General features: G+C 37.0%; 1 protein-coding gene across 1 annotated transcript in view; it reads right to left on the reverse strand.

The window, feature by feature from the left end:
* Positions 1 to 3,197: 3,197 nt before the first annotated feature.
* Positions 3,198 to 23,178, reverse strand: part of LOC132544014 (ammonium transporter Rh type A-like) — a 32,841-nt gene continuing 12,860 nt past the window's right edge. Inside the window, exons 5-10 of the mRNA XM_060207573.1 lie at positions 15,293 to 15,456; positions 11,086 to 11,223; positions 10,303 to 10,436; positions 9,992 to 10,176; positions 8,941 to 9,082; positions 3,198 to 5,295 (exon numbers count right to left, since the gene is read on the reverse strand). Coding sequence (XP_060063556.1) covers positions 5,274 to 5,295; positions 8,941 to 9,082; positions 9,992 to 10,176; positions 10,303 to 10,436; positions 11,086 to 11,223; positions 15,293 to 15,456 — 785 coding nt within the window. The 3' untranslated portion in view covers positions 3,198 to 5,273. The remainder of the gene's footprint in view (positions 5,296 to 8,940; positions 9,083 to 9,991; positions 10,177 to 10,302; positions 10,437 to 11,085; positions 11,224 to 15,292; positions 15,457 to 23,178) is intronic.

Here is a 23,178-nt window from a genome sequence, read left to right on the forward strand (position 1 = left end):
CGTTGTGTGATATAAAGTTAGATATGTGGGATGTTAGTATGTCTGATGGTTATGTTGTGTGATATAAAGTTAGATGTGTGTGATGTTTGTTAGTATGTCTGATGGTTACGTTGTGTGATATAAAGTTAGATGTGTGGGATGTTTGTTAGTATGTCTGATGGTTACGCTGTGTGATATAAAGTTAGATGTGTGGGATGTTTGTTAGTATGTCTGATGGTTACGCTGTGTGATATAAAGTTAGATGTGTTGGATGTTTGTTAGTATGTCTGATGGTTATGTTGTGTGATATAAAGTTAGATGTGTGGGATGTTTGTTAGTATGTCTGATGGTTACGTTGTGTGATATAAAGTTAGATGTGTGGGATGTTTGTTAGTATGTCTGATGGTTATGTTGTGTGATATAAAGTTAGATGTGTGGGATGTTTGTTAGTATGTCTGATGGTTATGTTGTGTGATATAAAGTTAGATGTGTGGGATGTTTGTTAGTATGTCTGATGGTTATGTTGTGTGATATAAAGTTAGATGTGTGGGATGTTTGTTAGTATGTCTGATGGTTACGTTGTGTGATATAAAGTTAGATGTGTGGGATGTTTGTTAGTATGTCTGATGGTTATGTTGTGTGATATAAAGTTAGATGTGTGGGATGTTTGTTAGTATGTCTGATGGTTACGTTGTGTGATATAAAGTTAGATGTGTGGGATGTTTGTTACTATGTCTGATGGTTACGTTGTGTGATATAAAGTTAGATGTGTTGGATGTTAGTATGTCTGATGGTTATGTTGTGTGATATAAAGTTAGATGTGTGGGATGTTTGTTAGTATGTCTGATGGTTACGTTGTGTGATATAAAGTTAGATGTGTGGGATGTTTGTTAGTATGCCTGATGGTTATGTTGTGTGATATAAAGTTAGATGTGTTGGATGTTTGTTAGTATGTCTGATGGTTATGTTGTGTGATATAAAGTTAGATGTGTGGGATGTTTGTTAGTATGTCTGATGGTTACGTTGTGTGATATAAAGTTAGATGTGTGGGATGTTTGTTAGTATGTCTGATGGTTATGTTGTGTGATATAAAGTTAGATGTGTGGGATGTTTGTTAGTATGTCTGATGGTTATGTTGTGTGATATAAAGTTAGATGTGTGGGATGTTTGTTAGTATGTCTGATGGTTATGTTGTGTGATATAAAGTTAGATGTGTGGGATGTTTGTTAGTATGTCTGATGGTTATGTTGTGTGATATAAAGTTAGATGTGTGGGATGTTTGTTAGTATGTCTGATGGTTACGTTGTGTGATATAAAGTTAGATGTGTGTGATGTTTGTTAGTATGCCTGATGGTTATGTTGTGTGATATAAAGTTAGATGTGTTGGATGTTTGTTAGTATGTCTGATGGTTATGTTGTGTGATATAAAGTTAGATGTGTGGGATGTTTGTTAGTATGTCTGATGGTTACGTTGTGTGATATAAAGTTAGATGTGTGGGATGTTTGTTAGTATGTCTGATGGTTATGTTGTGTGATATAAAGTTAGATATGTGGGATGTTAGTATGTCTGATGGTTACGTTGTGTGATATAAAGTTAGATGTGTGGGATGTTTGTTAGTATGTCTGATGGTTACGTTGTGTGTAGAAAGTTAGATGTGTGGGATGTTTGTTACTATGTCTGATGGTTACGCTGTGTGATATAAAGTTAGATGTGTGGGATGTTTGTTAGTATGTCTGATGGTTATGTTGTGTGATATAAAGTTAGATGTGTGGGATGTTTGTTAGTATGTCTGATGGTTACACTGTGTGATATAAAGTTAGATGTGTGGGATGTTTGTTAGTATGTCTGATGGTTACGTTGTGTGATATAAAGTTAGATGTGTGGGATGTTAGTATGTCTGATGGTTACGCTGTGTGATATAAAGTTAGATGTGTGGGATGTTAGTGTGTCTGATGGCTACACTTTGTGATATAAAGTTAGATGTGTGGGATGTTAGTATGTCTGATGGTTATGTTGTGTGATATAAAGTTAGATGTGTGGGATGTTAGTATGTCTGATGGTTACGTTGTGTGATATAAAGTTAGATGTGTTGGATGTTAGTATGTCTGATGGTTATGTTGTGTGATATAAAGTTAGATGTGTGGGATGTTTGTTTGTATGTCTGATGGCTACACTGCGAGTACACTAGTGTTTCTTCTCCATTGATAACGTACCTTTATATGTAGCGAGTGTTGTTGATGAAGTATAAAATGTTGACACTTCCGGAATATCTCGTATTCTCCTCTTTGTACATTTTAATGTCGATCAATGTATTTTTGTTTTGTTTATAAATAAATGTACGTTTTCAGTTTCAACGATTTTGGAATTTGACTCAGTTTAGATGGCGAAGTTCGCTTTTTTTCACATTGAACATAGACCTGCGCATTAACAGCAAATCAATCCCTCATCTATTTTTTTTTTATTTATTTAATTTTGGTTTGTAAGCTCAACTGGTCCGAATGAACGTTGAGCTTATGTTATAGCGAGGCGTCCATCGTCCGTGCAGAGTCCATCCGTCGGTCCGTCAACTTGTTTTGTATACCATCCTATTAGTCATGAATGAATAATGATATTCCCAAGTTTGCTTTGAAGCAAGTTTAGATGAATGGAAGACAGATTTGTATAAATGGTGGATCTTGAGGACCTGGACCAGGAAGAGAGGGGCTCAACAGGGGAAATGAATTATATTTTTGAAACAGTTGAGATCCCCACCCATAAACTATATATAGCGTTGCTAGGCATTTCCATATATAAATTTTGCCATTGATCTTGCCCAGCCAGAGAGTTTTAGTGACTGTGCTGTGATTTGGAAATACCTATCATATAGCCATACATAGCATTGCTAGACTTTAAGATCGAGGGAAGCGATACAGGCCCTATTGACCCGTTCTTACTGGGAACTCAAGCAATGTTTGTGTCCGACGAGGACCGAGAGGTGTGTATGGGTATTAGGCTGAATACGAAGATAGTCTTAGTAAAGAAGCAAACCCGTCATATCAACCTCACAAAACAATAAACAAAAAAAACAAATAAAATACAAAAAAAATCAGTACAAAACGCTCTACGAAGCACACATCAGTCAGAGTTACAACACACAAGCCCATCCATCTCCTATCTCCGACTCCTACTCGTTGTAATAACAACAATGTGTTTTATCAATTTATAAAACAGTGTTTAATAAAACTATTGATTGTACACACATATATTAACATATCAGGGTATGGTATGATCTCATTTATCCAGTTAACATTTTCAGAACTTAGCAGCACATTCCACTAATACAAATATACTCAAATGAAATATATTGACATAACTATGATTTGTTTACACAAATACTCTCTACATATATATATATATATGTGATACTATAAAATCGATTCAATTTACGTATGATAATTAATGAATAATTTGAAAAATGCAAGAATGTTGGTTGTCTAGTACTTCTGCTGTTGACAGTTCGTAAATTATAAATTTATTCTCAAATCGTCTCTCTTAAAAAACAAATTTTTCATTTGGCATGAAATTCACAAGGTCCATTTCTGTATATATCGCAGTTTTTATGATTAGAAGATACACTCAAGAAAATAGCACAATTCTAAAGAGATTTAGAAATAGATTCAGTATAATTAGACAATGAAGTATTGTACAGCATGCTGCTGTTTACTCTAGCTAAATCCTTGGTCATATACACCCATTAACTAGCCTGTATTAACGTACTCAGAACTAACATTGAATGTATCATTACTGACATTTATGTACTTACTCTCGTAATTTGTACAGCTTTACTCTTCAGAATTACTGGTAAAATAGTACCTCCCGCCACCATATCCATAGCTGTTAATTCTTTTAACGAAGTTCCGAATACTTTAAAGTAGTTTATTAGAGTTTATCTTTTTAATATTTTATCAATTCGTCATTTTGCCTTAATTTACCGATTTTTACTGTACTTTAACGACAAATTAAAAACAGGAGCGTATCAATGGAAGATATTTTACGTCTTGTCCACAAATTACTATATTCCATAACATACTTTACGTTTTACGAAATTAATAAGATTAATAAAGATTACCATTTTATGTTCAATGTTTATCTACCTGAATGTAGTATAATATATATATATACCTATATTATCAATATTTTTTCTATATCAGTTAACAAACCTACTCCAGCTAATAAGATTTGCCTGTCACCATCCACATACGTTTTGGCATAACATGTATCCATCTAATGTAAAAATACAAAGAAGTGTTAAGATAATGAGAAGTCAGTTCCAAACATCAAAACGAAACAAAGCAGAAGTACTGAACATGTCTCGTCACCGATTACTGCAGCGATGTATAAACAGGGTGAATAACGCTGTTTCTTTAGGTTTTACAAGTGGCGTGTAATTGCGTGCGCGTGAGTGTACAGGGGTGTGAAAGGCGGGGCTACCAAGCTGTGAACGTATAGGGATGCTGGGACGGACTGACATCTGTGTCAGGACGCACGATCGTATGGTATTGAGGGCAAAATGTGTGCCAGTGGGCCTACAGGTATGCTGGGACGGACGGGTACGTCTGTGTCAGGACGCACGTTCGTATGGTGGTGAGGGCAAAATGTGTGCCATTACAGGTATGCTGGGACCTACGGGTACATCTGTGTCAGAACGCACGACATTATGGTCGTGAGGGCAAAAGGTGGGGACGTTTATGTACACGTGATCTGACTGGTTCGTATAGAACAGTCCACTGAAATTACCAACTAAGCTCTGAGGAGTTGTCTCCCATGTATATACCTTGTAGAAGCCTGATGTTAGGATTTTTTTTACACTTTTGTACAATCTTTGATAAGGTACATGTGTGTCTTTTTTATATACATTATTTAAATTAATAAGTCAATTTAATTGTTGATTTCTTGATGCAGTCATTAAATCGGGAATATTGCGCAAAACGGTTTACATGTATGTCCGTTTCTGGTATACATATGAGGGAGAGTTACCTCGCATTTACCACTAACCCACTCGTTCTGTACGAAATCGGGAGGAATAAAGTGATGTATTCAGACACTTTGTATTGTATGTCCTTTGTTTATTCTTTATTTCTGTTTTATATAGTATGAAGTATGTTTACTGTATCTAAAGCCTTCATGCAAACGTTTCGTTTTGACACTTGGAACTTACTTGAGTCATAATTCGATGATTCGATGTTGTGATGTCAAAAAACCACGTAAATCACACCAACCCAGGCAACCTTTAGAAAACACTTACAACATCTGTCTACTCGTTTTCCATTAAGTGACTGAAACGAAAACGATAAGATAGATGCAGAAAGGCTTTTTATGAACCTTGGAATAATTGCACAGTACACAAATCATACGGTTCTTTCTGTGTGTCAAATATTTGGTTTAACAATATTTTATTTTCAGATTTTCATTTACAACATACACATACACAAATTATGAAATTGAAAATGGATCTGGCAACAAGATTATAAATCTTATATTAAGCCATCTCCAAAAATGGAGAATATTTTAATGGTAAAATATTTTATATTGATATTACAGTCTCTGAGTATTTTATACCAGATGATCCACAAGCATCATTTATTAAATAGTTTCATAAAAATTCTTTGCCGAAGAAATTCTCAATATATGGTTAAAAAAACCAGCCTAGGCATCTCTCTGTCTACAAGATATTACAGGCTGATCTTAATATACCCAGTCTTCATTCCCTAAAAGTTGCCAAAATCATTTAATTATTGAAAAAAGGAAACCGATTCCTAATCTATGTCTTGTATACAGTATTTGTCATTCACAAATAGCTTTCTTTTTGTTATTTGCGGACATATATGCTTACTGAATCATATTTGCATAATTAAACTTTAAGTAAAAGACGGTATTACATGATCTAAGTAATTTGATTTAATCCAGAATTTATGAAAATAAGATGATGCACATTATGTGTTAATTGTAAAAGCTATTTGTAAATACACCTTGAGATTTGAAGTGACGTATATATAGTAAGGAGGTTTGTAAGAATTTCTAACATATGATTCATACAGAATAGGATAAATGAAAATCTCCTGTGTATTGCAGACTCGGTACAATTACACAAATCTATGGACGTGACTGTATTGTTGTCTTTAAACGTAGTAAACATCAGTTCTGATATATATATATATATATGGCCGAACGATAAAAAACTTATTATGCATAAAGTATATTATTCAACTGAAAGTATAAAAAAAAAATAAAAATCAGTTACGAATACTTTCAGTTAAGTTCTTAGCTTCCATCAGACAGTGATGTGCACATTGAAAAACAATGATATATTTTATAAATAAATAACCATTTTATCATGGTGTTGTTTATTGTTGGTTAATCAGGTTAAGTCTATCATATCCGGAAATCTTTTATGTAAACTTGGTGATATTTATCGTACTGACCTACGTTATAAAACCCAAATAACTGGATGATAAAAGTGATAGATATTTCTCTAATTATCGTGATCATACTTAAATGGCTATTTAGTTAACCAGTTATATCACTGTCGTTACAACCAACTGAAACACTGTAGACAGCGCGAACTTTAATAAAATGAAAAATCTCCAGGAAGTGGGAAAAATACAACAAAACAGCACATGGTTTCCTAATACTTTTGTCATGTTAAAAATAACGATTTGGTCAAAAATATATCGTCAACAAAATGGCGGTACCAAACATCAGTAAAAACACGTATCAAAAATAGTGTAAGTAAACAATTACATATCCCTGCATTAGATACAAAACAATGGAATAATATATATGTTATTATGCTTTTGTTCTCAAATGTATAACTATATATAACATGTGTTAACAAACAGAGGAAGGGAGAGCCGCCGTCCTTAGATATGTTAGGGTAGTGGACAGAGGGAGGGGGTCTGTCCCCTAAAGTTGTAAGGACAGTAGATAGAGGGAGGGTGTTTTTCTGTCGTCTAAAGTTGTAAGGACAGTCGATAGTGGGAGGGAGTCTGTCATCTAAAATTGTAAGGACAGTCGATAGAGGGAGGGAGTCTGTCCCCTAAAGTTGTAAGGACAGTCGATAGAGGGAGGGTTTTTTCTGTACCCTAAAGTTGTAAGGACAGTCGATAGATGGAGGGAGTCTGTCCCCAAAGTTGTAAGGACAGTCGATAGAGGGAGGGAGGGGGTATGTCCCCTTAAGCTGTAAGGACAGTCGATAGAGGGAGGGAGTCTGTCATCTAAAATTGTAAGGACAGTCGATAGAGGGAGGGAGTCTGTCCCCAAAGTTGTAAGGACAGTCGGTAGAGGGAGGGTTTTTTCTGTCCCCTAAAGTTGTAAGGACAGTCGATAGAGGGAGGGAGTCTATCTCCTAAAGCTGTAAGGACAGTCGATAGAGGGAGGGTTTTTTCTGTCCCCTAAAGTTGTAAGGACAGTCGATAGAGGGAGGGAGTCTATCTCCTAAAGCTGTAAGGACAGTCGATAGAGGGAGGGAGGGGGTCTGTCCCCTTAAGTTGTAAGGACAGTCGATAGAGGGAGGGTTTTTTCTGTCCCCTAAAGTTGTAAGGACAGTCGATAGAGGGAGGGAGGGGGTCTGTCCCCTTAAGCTGTAAGGACAGTCGATAGAGGGAGGGTTTTTTCTGTCCCCTAAAGTTGTAAGGACAGTCGATAGAGGGAAGGAGTCTATCTCCTAAAGCTGTAAGTACAGTCGATAGAGGGAGGGAGGGGGTCTGTCCCCTTAAGTTGTAAGGACAGTCGATAGAGGGAGGGTTTTTTCTGTCCCCTAAAGTTGTAAGGACAGTCGATAGAGGGAGGGAGTCTATCTCCTAAAGCTGTAAGGACAGTCGATAGAGGGAGGGTTTTTTCTGTCCCCTAAAGTTGTAAGGACAGTCGATAGAGGGAGGAAGTCTATCTCCTAAAGCTGTAAGGACAGTCGATAGAGGGAGGGAGGGGGTCTGTCCCCTTAAGTTGTAAGGACAGTCGATAGAGGGAGGGTTTTTTCTGTCACCTAAAGTTGTAAGGACAGTCGATAGAGGGAGGGAGTCTATCTCCTAAAGCTGTAAGGACAGTCGATAGAGGGAGGGTGTTTTTCTGTCCCCTAAAGTTGTAAGGACAGTCGATAGTGGGAGGGAGTCTGTCCCCTAAAGTTGTAAGGACAGTCGAAAGAGGGAGGGAGGGGGGTCTGTCCCCTTAAGCTGTAAGACCAGTCGATAAAGGGAGGGTTTTTTCTGTCCCCTAAAGTTGTAAGGGCAGTCGATAGAGGGAGTGAGTCTGTCTCCTAAAGCTGTAAGGACAGTCGACAGAGGGAGGGGGTCTGCCCCTTAAGTTGTAAGGACAGTCGATAGAGGGAGGGAGTCTGTCCTCAAAGTTGTAAGGACAGTCGATAGTGGGAGGGTTTTTTCTGTCCCCTAAAGTTGTAAGGACAGTCGATAGAGGGAGTGAGTCTGTCCCCTAAAGTTGTAAGGACAGTCGACAGAGGGAGGGAGTCTGTCTCCTAAAGCTGTAAGGTCAGTCGATAGAGGGAGGGAGGTGGGGGTCTGTCCCCTTAAGCTGTAAGGACAGTCGATAGAGGGAGGGAGGGGGGGGTCTGTCCCCTTAAGCTGTAAGGACAGTCGATAGAGGGAGGGAGGGGGGGTCTGTCCCCTTAAGCTGTAAGGACAGTCGTTAGAGGGAGGGAGGGGGGTCTGTCCCCTTAAGCTGTAAGGACAGTCGATAGAGGGAGGGAGGTGGGAGTCTGTCCCCTTAAGCTGTAAGGACAGTCGATAGAGGGAGGGAGGGGGGTCTGTCCCCTTAAGCTGTAAGGACAGTCGATAGAGGGAGGGAGGGGGGGTCTGTCCCCTTAAGCTGTAAGGACAGTCGGTAGAGGGAGGGAGAGGGGGTCTGTCCCCTTAAGCTGTAAGGACAGTCGATAGAGGTTTTTTCTGTTCTTTATTTAATGTGGCCCTTACATTCTAGTATCTTCCTTGGTGTCTTTAAGTCCGAATTCACCAGAGGAGGGAAAACCTTCCTCGGCAACAATAAAGAAATCTCCATCGTCAAATAAAACGTCTCCTTTAGGGTTGTCCCACACTGGTAGTCTCAGCAAAAGGCCTATTGGTAAACAATAAACATCATCTATATATATACTCTCCTTAAAGTGTAACATGCAATTGTTTTTGTTGCGATCACATATATACTCAGTGTCTACAGTACAAAACATACTTAGATTTATATAAAACATACTTAGATTGATGTATAACATACCTAGATTTATGTACAACATACTTAGATTTGTGTACAACATACTTAGATTTGTATACAACATTTTTGTCATTTTGATCACCATCTTACACACAACAACTTGGGATGGTTTTTTTATCCGTTCTAAAGGGCCTTCGGTGTCCATTGGCCGATACCTAAATTTACACCACCACTCTCGATTTAACTCTATAACTTTTTGTTTTATGTTCTATGTATGTGATGTACTTAGCGTAGTATTTATGTCTTGATAAAGGGGCAGATTGCCTCTAAAATTTAAAAATTCACTTGTCTGTACTGCTGTTATTTCTCCATTGATTATGATTATATCGATAAATTCACTCGGAAACACAACAACTCAGAAGAGATATGACAACATTGTTGATATACTGACACTTGCGTTTAGAAAAGCTATATGAATCAAACTAATTTCTCTGCGAAACATTCTGAACTAAATAAAACATTTTGGAAACATACATGTGCACTGAATAGAATAGAGAATACCAGCAAACAAAAAGGTTCCATGCCAGCTACGTGTTTATCAGCAATGGTATCAGGAAAGTCAGGAAATAAAAGGTGTCTATACATTTTGTATAGACCATAAACATGATCAAACAGCACAATAATCACCATACTGATGTGTCATGCATATTAAACAGCTTCGTAATATCTTACAGGATTCTATATTCTTTTTACGAGGTTTGTATCACATACAGGTGATTTATGATGCTTTTCGCGGTGAAAAGGCATTGTGATACTTACCAGTCAAAGCACCTCCTACAATAGCTATGACTAGTGTCAAACCAAGGGCTGCAAATTGGTATCCCCCCTGCTCGTGAGGGCTTCGTCCTAGCCCCGCACTCCACCCTGACTGTAAGGCGTCATGATACTGTTCATAGTCTGATGTGTTGTACTTCGGGGCGATCCCGGGAAAAACCTCAAACAAACTAAAAATAAACATCAAAACATAATATATATATATACTACTTAAATTGATGATAAAATATTAAACGTCATTGTAAATAATTAATAACGATATTTAGACTCGTAGTTATCTACCCCACGTGACCTACCTTTCTCCCCACTTGTCATAGTTTGCTAACGCAGCAGCGCATGCGCCGGCTATTCCAGCCAGAACTCCTGGCATTCCATGAAGGTTGTGAACACCACACGTGTCGTGGATCTTTAGTTTACTCGCCATAACGGGCTGAAATAAATAAATATTAGGGGATATAAGATTAATTGTAAAGGTGATGAATAAAAACTAGGATTTCAAATAAATTTGTAAAGATCAGTCTATATATCTGGCGAATTATGGAATAAATGAAGTTATTATCTCCATTTCTCCCGTGGTGTTAGATTGAAATAAGAAATCAGAAAACACGACGAAAACATTCTTAAATCTAAACATCTTAGAAAATGTACAATATTTTAAAAAATTTAGAATAAAAAAACAATTTGTTGGCATCCATTTTGGCGTCATTTTCATTTCGTAACGTATCTTCATTGTCTATATAATGAAATCACAATAGATTTTTCACGCGCATAGTTAATGAATACACGCAAATATGACATACTCGAATTCACTGGATTATAGAGAAATTATAAGGAAACTTAAACACACTTTTTCTTTCTTTTTTTTTCATTTGTCTATTTATTTTTGTTAACAAATGGATTTTAATTACAATGTTTGTATGTTTCAAATGTATTGAACAAAGAAATGTAGGTTGTATCAGGGACGTATAATACTGTATTACTGGTTGTATATAACAGTAGGTTTATATTTTGAAGGCGACAAACCCTAAACTCCACTGATCAAACAAACACACATTGTTATTTACATAACAACAACTAACCGTAAGAAATTTGTATCCGAGGACGGAGAGTACTCCCGCCACAGAACCAATCAGCATGGCTCCCCATGGGTCTAGAGGCATGTGGGCGGTCGTTCCTACGGCCACGCCCCCCGCCAATGTAGCGTTCTGGATGTGGACCTGATTAACATATTTTAATAATTGGAATGTCCTTGGTTTTTTAAGTTAAAAGTCGAGACATGCTTTCTGATATACATATACATAATTTATTTTTTATTATTTGGGACTCAAATTATATCCGTACAAATTCTGAGTAGTTCAAAGTTGTGTGATTCCTTTTGATTCGGAAAGTGTTGCATTGATCATTATTATTATCTTTTTTTTTTTTGTTAACATTTTTTGTACCATCCATAATATCTCGGCTGACATGTTCTTTTGTTCAGTGTAAATTGAAAACTTGTTTATTTCTCAGTCAATAGAACATGGTTAACAAAAGTTCTCTGATGTATGTAGTGTGTCGTGTTTTGGCGTGGATTTATAACAACACGTATAAGTGATCGTAAACACATGCCATTATACAACATCTTCTTTCTAATATCAATGTCACGTGACCAATGCTGTGGTGAAAGGTGACGATTTTATGGTAATTTAAGGAGTTTCAGAATGTTTTTCATATGTAAACACCAGTATCAGTAATAACACATTTAATTTGACAAACATATGATAATTAATTCATTGATGACATCATAAACCTTGGTCACGTACACAGTTGATGATATTTACAACATCAATGCGATCTCTACACAAAAATATCAACATTACATGCTGGTAATATGAATAAGGTAATTAAACAGGGACAGTGAACCGCGCGTCCTCCAGGGCCTGTTGTGCTGCTGCTGTATTTTTCTCTACATGATTTACACCATGTAACAGGACCTGTCTGTTTATCATCACGTTGATGGTATTACCCATGTACTGAATCCATACATCTAATTCAATTAGAAACGTTACATAAACTCCGCAATAACCCCTCACCCCACTCTACCAAGGATCTCTCCATCACCTTCAAACCCCATTACCCATAGACTCCTAATCACCCTCTAACCCCTTACCCATAGACTCCCAATCACCCTCTAACCCCACTACCCATAGACCCCCAATCACCCTCTAACCCCACTGCCCATAGACTCCCAATTACTCATTAAACTCACTTTACAATGGACCTCTCATTCACCATCTAACCCCACAACACCATAGACCCTAAATCACTCTTTAAACCCACTTTACAATAGACCTCTCAATCCCCGTCTTACCCCAATCACACATTAAACCCACTACCCATAGACCCCCAATCACCCTCTAACCCCACTACCCATAGACTCCCAATCACTCATTAAACCCACTTTTCAATGGACCTCTCATTCACCATCTAACCCCACAACACCATAGACCCTAAATCACTCTTTAAACCCACTTTACAATAGACCTCTCAATCACCCTCCAACCCCACTACCCATAGACCCCCAATCACCCTCTAACCCCACTACCCACAGACTCCCAATCACTCTTTAAACCCACTTTACAATGGACCTCTCATTCGCCATCTAACCCCACAACACCATAGACCCTAAATCACTCTTTAAACCCACTTTACAATAGACCTCTCCATACCCATCTAACCGCAATACCCATAGGCCCCCAATCACACATTAAGCCCACTACCCATAAACCCCCAATCACCCTCTAACCCCACTACCCATAGACTCCCAATCACTCTTTAAACCCACTTTACAATGGACCTCTCATTCGCCATCTAACCCCACAACACCATAGACCCTAAATCACTCTTTAAACCCACTTTACAATAGACCTCTCCATACCCATCTAACCGCAATACCCATAGGCCCCCAATCACACATTAAGCCCACTACCCATAGACCCCCAATCACCCTCTAACCCCACTACCGATAAACTCCCAATCACTCATTAAACCCACTTTACAATGGACCTCTCAATCACCATCTAACCCCACAACACCTTAGACCCCCAATCACACATTAAACCCACTTTACAATAGACCTCCAATCACCCTCTTACCCCACTACCTATAGACCCCCAATCACCATCTAACCCCACAACACCTTAGACCCCCAATCAAACATTAAACCCACTTTACAATGGACCTCTCATTCACCATCTAACCCCACAACACCATAGACCATAAATCACTCTTTAAACCCACTTTACAATAGACCTCTCAATCCCCGTCTAACCCCGCTCTACGAAGGATCTCTCAATCACCCTCTAACCCCACTACCCATAGATCCCCAATCACTCTTTAAACCCACTTTACAATAGACCTCTCTATCACCATCCAACCCCTCTATCCATAGACCCCCCAATCACACATTAAACCCACTTTACCTTTGACCTCTCAATCATTCCTTAATCCAAGGTTTTCTAATGTCTCTTTGCTTCACCTGTACTTTCTTCCTTGTTTCATCTTTTATCTTTTGTCGTGTCAGTATAATGCACCAAAACTCTGATACAAATGTATCAGCGACACTATATTTCAGTAAAATGACGATTACATATAGCCTGACGATTGAACAATTCTGACGTCATCATCATCTTGATGTTTAACTCGTATTTTTTTTATCTTTAGAATGCCGCTGATACATTATATATCAATTGCTAATTGAATCTGCTTTGTTTGAACTATAGATTTTGTACCGCTCGACTGTTTCTAGGGGAAAAAATGCTAATAATCGTAACAATCTGGTGAATAGTCAACAGTCCCGACCCAGTCTGAGTATTTCCGACACAATCCGAATATTCCCGACACAGTCCGAGTATTCGTACGACTATGATAGGGCGTCATTGTGATCGCGATTGTTAATGTAAAAATACTTTTTTTTTTCTTCTTCTCGACATGTCGCACAGTAGAAACGTATTAAGTTCTCAACATGCCTGACCTCAATTTGATTATTTCGAAAAATTCTGTAAATAAAATGGTTGCATCATAAATATAAAATCGATCAACTGTCAAGTTTTATTTTCCAGAATTTTTGGAACCGATCAGGTAAACTGGTTCCCGAGGCTGTAGACCTGTATACTTTTACACATGTTACAAAGGATGGTTTCTATACAGTTACAACGTTGTAACTGTAGATGTATCTATTTCCTCTAAAGGTTGAGAACGAGTCCACATGGTAACAGAACCTAATTTTAAAGGTGACCTTCACAATACGTTGCAGCTCTTTGACTCGACTAGACACGTGATCTTTAAATTTCAGGCTTTGTGATAAAATCTTTCCCGAATGTCGGTGGCTATTATATTGGGTGTACAGAAAACTGATAGACAAATCCATACTTTTATTGAATGAGCTGGGATAACAAATGTACATCACTATGTTCTACATAACAAAAGCCTGTGTCCCAATTCTGTTGTATCAATGTAAGATGACAGTTATGATGTTTAATGACATAAATTTAACAGTAGTTACAAATAAAGTTATAAATTACAAGTAAAATAGTGTCTGGTTTAAAACAGTTCTGAGATTTTGCAGTATTTAGGTGTAATTTTAATACTAAGGATGAAAAATAGAAATTTACTATAATACATCTGCCATTACTAGACAGAATTATCCATTAAAAAATAGTAAATTACCCTGTAACTGGCAGAGACGTTGTCGGAATACACCTGCCACATAATGTTTTTGTTGTACTCGGCAATGACGGAAAACAGCTTATTTTAGCAGGTGCGGTAATTTGACAGAATTACTTTTCTGAATTTACATTGAAATAGGTAATTTTATAAGTTGTAATGACGAAGTTCATTTTCGAAAATTCGTGAAATCTTTGTCATATCCGTTGAAGTTTGGAACTATGTTTCCACGCGGAGCAATTATTTTGGCGTAGGTCATCAGGCAAAAATCTACGTAACGTCAACGACAGGTAAACAAAGATTGAACAATAAAACTGCTGAAGGCTTGATAGTCTGATTTACAGTCAATGTCCATGTATTCTCTGTCGAGTTCAATAATACATGAACAACATTAGTGATAGCGGAATATTGATTTCATGGAAAAAAATTCGATTGCTTGAACAAGAAGAAAAAAACTTTTCTGTGGGTGGAGGAAAAAGATCAGGTATGAATCAAATTTTTAAAAAAATCGATCATCTGTCTTCTGACGTCAAAAAGAAATGTTCTTAGTTCATCCCAAAATATTTACATTACGTCACTCACCATGTCCAACTTTGCATTTTTGTCGACACACAGCGAGAATGCAAAAGTAATCACAGTGCAGGCGGCTAGCGACAAGTAGGTATTAACTAAAGCCCTGTGCTGTTCGTCCCCACTAGCCGCTCCACCATTAAAGCTAGGCCAATAGATCCACAGAAATAAAGTGCCTGTTCAAATGGTAAAAACGAATAACCATCTAATTATATATCAGACAAGAATAACATTAAGTTTCCTACTTCCTAAATGTTGTATTATTTCACCAACCATCCGCATCGTCCATGTTACTTTCGCTAAGACTGGTGTCTGATGTAAAAATACCGACATGTTATATATATATATATTCGTTAATACTTGTGTCTGATGTAAAAATACCGACTTGTTATATATATATATTCGTTAAGACTTGTGTCTGATGTAAAAATACCGACTTGTTTTATATATATATATATATATTCGTTAAGACTTGTGTCTGATGTAAAATACCAACATGTTATATAGATATTCGCTAAGACTTGTGTCTGATGTAAAAATACCGACATGTTATATATATATATTCGCTAAGACTTGTGTCTGATGTAAAACTACCGACATGTTATATATATATATATATATATATATTGTAAGACTTGTGTCTGATGTAAAACTACCGACATGTTATATAAATTTTCGTTAAGACTTGTATCTGATGTAAAAATACCGACATGTTATATAAATTTTCGCCAATACTTGTTTCTGTTGTAAAAATACCGACATGATATATATATATTCGCTAAGACTTGTGTCTGATGTAAAAACACCGACATGTTTTATATATATTCGCTAAGACTTGTGTCTGATGTAAAAATACCGACATGTTATAAATATATTCGCTAATACTTGTATCTGATGTAAAAATACCGACATGTTATATATAGATATTCGCTAAGACTTGTATCTGATGTAAAAATACCGACATGTTATATATACGTGTCCTTGATTTCATACACGACCAAAAAAATCTGTAGCAATTAAAAACATAACTTAAAGGGAAGTGATTTGATAAGCTATTCGACAAAAATTTCAATATGAAAACAATTGAAATGTCAGCCAAAAAAGTGTGTAAATCCCCATGTAACAGAAGTATGCCTTTGATATAACAGAATATTCACATGTCAACATAAATAAGCAAACATTTTCAATACATCATTTACATAATCATAATCCATGCTCAATTTCAGTAAAACTAGGGCAAAATATGAACAAAGGAAAAATTTACACGGACACTCATGCAGATGTACAAGGCGAATATGACCAGGTGTTCCGGAAGTATCGGTGCCTCCTAGACGAAATCCACCATTTGTCTATCAGTTGTTGACGTTTTTGAGGGAAAGATTGTAATACTGGGAACAAGCCCTTGAAATATAGAATAAGCTGTTACATGTAAATATCATTGGATGGAGAGGCAGAGATATTGCTATCTAAAATAAAGAAAAATTCAAAATAGGGAAATTGAAGCTAGTCGTGTCCTTGATTTCATACACGACCAAAAAAATCTGTAGCAATTAAAAACAGGTCGTCATCACTATAACTTAAAGGGAAGTGATTTGATAAGCTATTCGACAAAAATTTAGACTCGTATGAAAACAAACGAAATGTCAGCCAAGATTGGCGCAAAGTGTGTTCCCCTTGGGTTCCCTTTGGTATAACAGAAGTATGTTCCCTTTGATATAACAGAAGTATGTTCCCTTTGGTATAACAGAAGTCTGTTTCCTTTGGTATAACAGAAGTATGTTCCCTTTGGTATAACAGAAGTATGTTCCCTTTGGTATAACAGAAGTCTGTTCCCTTTGGTATAACAGAAGTCTGTTCCCTTTGGTATAGCAGAAGTCTGTTCCCTTTGGTATAGCAGAAGTCTGTTCCCTTTGGTATAACAGAAGTCTGTTCCCTTTGGTATAACAGAAGTCTGTTCCCTTTGGTATAACAGAAGTATGTTCCCTTTGGTATAACAGAAGTCTGTTCCCTTTGGTATAACAGAAGTCTGTTCCCTTTGGTATAACAGAAGTCTGTTCCCTTTGGTATAACAGAAGTGTGTTCCCTTTGGTATAACAGAAGTCTGTTCCCTTTGGTATATTCCCTTTGGTATAACAGAAGTCTGTTTCCTTTTGTATACAGAAGTTCCCTGTTCCCTTTGGTATAACAGAAGTATGTTCCCTTTGGTATAACAGAAGTCAGTTCCCTTTGGTAAAACAGAAGTATGTTCCCTTTGGTATAACAGAAGTCTGTTCCCTTTGGTAAAACAGAAGTATGTTCCCTTTGGTATAACAGAAGTCTGTTCCCTTTGGTATATTCCCTTTGGTATAACAGAAGTCTGTTTCCTTTTGTATAACAGAAGTCAGTTCCCTTTGGTAAAACAGAAGTATGTTCCCTTTGGTATATCAGAAGTATGTTCCCTTTGGTATAACAGAAGTCTGTTCCCTTCGGTATAACAGAAGTATTTTCCCTTTGGTATAACAGAAGTATTTTCCCTTTGGTATAACAGAAGTCTGTTCCCTTTGGTATAACAGAAGTCTGTTCCCTTTGGTATAGCAGAAGTCTGTTCCCTTTGGTATAGCAGAAGTCTGTTCCCTTTGGTATAACAGAAGTCAGTTCCCTTTGGTATAACAGAGGTATGTTCCCTTTGGTATAGCAGAAGTCTGTCCCTTTGGTATGTTCCCTTTGGTATAACAGAAGTCTGTTCCCTTTGGTATAACAGAAGTCAGTTCCCTTTGGTAAAACAGAAGTATGTTCCCTTTGGTATAACAGAAGTCTGTTCCCTTTGGTATAGCAGAAGTCTGTTCCCTTTGGTATAACAGAAGTATGTTCCCTTTGGTATAACAGAAGTCTGTTCCCTTTGGTATGCTCCCTTTGATATAACAGAAGTATGTTCCCTTTGATATAACAGAAGTATGTTCCCTTTGGTATAACAGAAGTCTGTTCCCTTTGGTATAACAGAAGTCTGTTCCCTTTGGTATAGCAGAAGCCTGTTCCCTTTGGTATAGCAGAAGTCTGTTCCCTTTGGTATAACAGAAGTCTGTTCCCTTTGGTATAGCAGAAGTCTGTTCCCTTTGGTATAACAGAAGTCTGTTCCTTTTGGTATATTCCCTTTGGTATCACAGAAGTCTGTTTCCTTTGGTATAACAGAAGTCAGTTCCCTTTGGTATAACAGAAGTATGTTCCCTTTGGTATAACAGAAGTCTGTTCCCTTTGGTAAAACAGAAGTATGTTCCCTTTGGTATAACAGAAGTCTGTTCCCTTTGGTATGTTCCCTTTGGTATAACAGAAGTATGTTCCCTTTGGTATAACAGAAGTCTGTTCCCTTTGGTATAACAGAAGTATGTTCCCTTTGGTATAGCAGAAGTCTGTTCCCTTTGGTATAACAGAAGTCTGTTCCCTTTGGTATAACAGAAGTATGTTCCCTTTGGTAAAACAGAAGTATGTTCCATTTGGTATATCAGAAGTATGTTCCCTTTGGTTCCCTTTGGTATAACAGAAGTCAGTTCCCTTTGGTATAACAGAAGTCTGTTCCCTTTGGTATAATAGAAGTCTGTTCCCTTTGGTCAAACAGAAATATGTTCCCTTTGGTATAACAGAAGTCAGTTCCCTTTGGTAAAACAGAAGTATGTTCCCTTTGGTATAACAGAAGTCTGTTCCCTTTGGTATAACAGAAGTATGTTCCCTTTGGTATAACAGAAGTCTGTTCCCTTTGGTAAAACAGAAGTATGTTCCATTTGGTATAGCAGAAGTCTGTTCCCTTTGGTATAGCAGAAGTCTGTTCCCTTTGGTATAACAGAAGTCTGTTCCCTTTGGTATAACAGAAGTATGTTCCCTTTGGTATAACAGAAGTCTGTTCCCTTTGGTATAACAGAAGTCTGTTCCCTTTGGTATAACAGAAATATGTTCCCTTTGGTATAACAGAAGTCAGTTCCCTTTGGTAAAACAGAAGTATGTTCCCTTTGGTATAACAGAAGTCAGTTCCCTTTGGTATAACATAAGTCTGTTCCCTTCGGTATAACAGAAGTATGTTCCCTTTGGTATAACAGAAGTATGTTCCCTTTGGTATAACAGAAGTCTGTTCCCTTTGGTATAACAGAAGTCTGTTCCCTTTGGTATAACAGAAGTATGTTCCCTTTGGTATAACAGAAGTCTGTTCCCTTTGGTAAAACAGAAGTATGTTCCCTTTGGTATAACAGAAGTCTGTTCCCTTTAATATAACAGAAGTATTTTCCCTTTGGTATAACAGAAGTCAGTTCCCTTTGGTATAACAGAAGTCTGTTCCCTTTGGTATAATAGAAGTCTGTTCCCTTTGGTATAACAGAAGTCTGTTCCCTTTGGTATAGCAGAAGTCTGTTCCCTTTGGTATAACAGAAGTATGTTCCCTTTGGTATAACAGAGGTATGTTCCATTTGGTATAGCAGAAGTCAGTTCCCTTTGGTATAACAGAAGTATGTTCCCTTCGGTATAACATAAGTCTGTTCCCTTCGGTATAACATAAGTCTGTTCCCTTCGGTATAACAGAAGTATGTTCCCTTTGATATAACAGAAGTATGTTCCCTTTGGTATAACAGAAGTCTGTTCCCTTTGGTATAACAGAAGTCTGTTCCCTTTGGTATAACAGAAGTCTGTTCCCTTTGGTATATTCCCTTTGGTATAACAGAAGTTCCCTTTGGTATAACAGAAGTATGTTCCCTTTGGTATAACAGAAGTTCCCTGTTCCCTTTGGTATAACAGAATGTTCCCTTTGGTATAACAGAAGTCTATTCCCTTTGGTATAACAGAAGTCTGTTTCCTTTTGTATAACAGAAGTCAGTTCCCTTTGGTAAAACAGAAGTATGTTCCCTTTGGTATATTCCCTTTGGTATAACAGAAGTCAGTTCCCTTTGGTATAACAGAAGTGTGTTCCCTTTGGTATAGCAGAAGTCTGTTCACTTTCGTATGTTCCCTTTGGTATAACAGAAGTCTGTTCACTTTCGTATGTTCCCTTTGGTATAGCAGAAGTCTGTTCCCTTTGGTATAGCAGAAGTCTGTTCCCTTTGGTATAGCAGAAGTCTGTTCCCTTTGGTATAGCAGAAGTCTGTTCCCTTTGGTATAGCAGAAGTCTGTTCCCTTTGGTATAACAGAAGTCTGTTCCCTTTGGTATAACAGAAGTCTGTTCCCTTTGGTATAACAGAAGTATGTTCCCTCTGGTATAACAGAAGTCTGTTCCCTTTAGTATAACAGAAGTATTTTCCCTTTGGTATAACAGAAGTCGGTTCCCTTTGGTATAACAGAAGTCTGTTCCCTTTGGTATAACAGAAGTCTATTCCCTTTAGTATAACAGAAGTATTTTCCCTTTGGTATAACAGAAGTATGTTCCCTTCGGTATAACAGAAGTCTGTTCCCTTCGGTATAACACAAGTCTGTTCCCTTCGGTATAACACAAGTCTGTTCCCTTTGGTATAACAGAAGTCTGCTCCCTTCGGTATAACAGAAGTATGTTCCCTTTGGTATAACAGAAGTCTGTTCCCTTTGGTATAACAGAAGTCTGTTCCCTGTGGTATAACAGAAGTCTGTTCCCTTTGGTTAAACAGAAGTCTGTTCCATTTGGTATAGCAGAAGTCTGTTCCCTGCAAAAGTCTGTTCCCTTTGGTATAGCAGAAGTATGTTTCCTTTGATATAAAAGAAGTATGTTCCCTTTGGTATAACAGAAGTCTGTTCCCTTCGGTATAACAGAAGTCTGTTCCCTTTGGTATAACAGAAGTATGTTCCCTTCGGTATAACAGAAGTCTGTTCCCTTTGGTATAACAGGAGTATGTTCCCTTTGGTATGTTCCCTTTGGTTTAACAGAAGTCTGTTTGAAGATCTTACCACCAAACTAGAACCAAATATTATCAAGTAGAAATTCGACTATTAAATAACAAACAAATGAACCAAGAAGAAGCTCCTGCTACAATTATCGGTCAGAGGGGGTGTTCCCAGTTTGCCAACACCAATTATCTGGTATGTTATTTTAAGGGATTAAAGTCAGTTTCTAAATTACGGGTTACCTGTTAAATGTCTGTTTACCTGTGGGAGATACTTAGTGGGCAAACATTTTGACTATAGACTTTTACAGTGGTTATTATAGGCTAATATAGTTGGTTTATTTTAGAAATTGTACATTTACATAAATTCTATTTAGTATTTTATAAAAATGATATGTTTATTTATTGTATTTACTATCGTCTTGTTTATTTACAATAATTGTATTTAGTATTTCATATGATAGATATAGATAGGGTTTTGTATTGAACAAATGTGTTATTATATTATTATTACCATCTACTGTGACGGAACATTCTACACCTGCCCAAAACTCTTCTACCAGATTTACTCAATACACGCACAGATAGACGGACACATGTATCCTTTGGTCTACGCTCTACTACCAGGAAAGACACAGATCTACACCACATTTTTCACTTTGTTGAAAACGACCATGGCCAACGTGAACCTCCCACTAAACCCATCCGGATATTTCAGGAGATACAGGCAGTCAACGAGATTACCAGGATATAGCGCAGCACAGGAGGATCTTACAGACCATGGGCCAAGAAATACCGGACCACTGAACACAGACTCGCACAGCTGAAGATGATATCTAGGCGACGAATAAGTGTTATCAAGTGACTCTGTGTACTAAAAGTGTGATACTTCAAAGTATGATAATTTAATAACTTTAAATGCTATTTTGTGTTACATGTTTAATATACAATTACATTAATGATATTAGTGCTATTTGTATTTATCATTCGCAATATTAGTATTTTTTATGTTAATTAATATTGGTAGTGCTACTTAATTAACTTGTGTATATGTTTATTTAAAATGTAAGTATATATTATGAATGTATAATATTTTGATGAAATTAAAAACACTTTTTTTAACTATATTAATTTCTTTTACTTTTATTTTAGGAAACTAAAGTTCTATATACATATGTATATCATCTTTTTACTTCATAGTAATTTGAAAATATAGAAATGTTATATACAGGTAAATTTATCGGTAAATTTATCTGTACAGGTAACAGGTAGCTCTTTTATAGAACAAACTATAATTGTTTTTCCTTTGTTCTCCATTTTCTTTCATCTAACTAGTGTTGGCAAACTGGCACACAACCCGGTCAGAGGTGGCATGGTTAGATGCAGTCATCCGAGACGATCAGTATCCTTGTATACAGGTATGTAAGGCAGGTTGTATCTCGATTTGCCCAAATCTTGCAACTGAATGAGCGGAAGAATAATTTCAAAAGGTTATATGGCATGTCTGTTGGATTTTTCTGTGGCTTTACCTGTGTTTTTTTACCTGAATAATTATATGTTTTGTTGCCGCTGTTTTCTCCAGAAGTATAAGCTGTTTTTATTGGTTTTTATCATCGACTTTCGTATGCTTTACTGATGTTTTACCTGTATTTTCAAGCATTTTGTGATCCCAGTGTATTTGCCCCTGTATGACTTTGTCATCTAAATAAGGTGGAATCAGATAACAGCTAAACATGATAGTTATCGCATTTTTAATCTTTGTATCACGTATCAACCTTTTGTATACTAACACCTGTATGTTTTGTTGTGTTGTAGTGGTGGTGATGCTCGTCTCTTTTACCACATGACATCAGAGTATTTAATAAGATTAAGTTAGATAAACAGTAAGATAAATAATTCAAAGCAAAAAAATGATAAAAACTATGAATAATAACTATACTTTAAATGGTAATGTCTGGAAAACGATATCACAGGTAGAAATACAGGTACATTAACTGATGTGAAATGCCGGATTACTATGAAACTTTACAAATGTAAAATATCACTCCTCGGTCAAATGACAGATGTGGCAAAAGGAGACCACACAATCTG

The sequence above is a fragment of the Ylistrum balloti genome, unplaced genomic scaffold (genome assembly GCF_031769215.1).
Source record: "Ylistrum balloti isolate Yb309-2 unplaced genomic scaffold, AGI_CSIRO_Ybal_v1 Utg369774, whole genome shotgun sequence".
In the NCBI taxonomy this organism is placed as follows: Eukaryota; Metazoa; Mollusca; class Bivalvia; order Pectinida; family Pectinidae; genus Ylistrum; species Ylistrum balloti.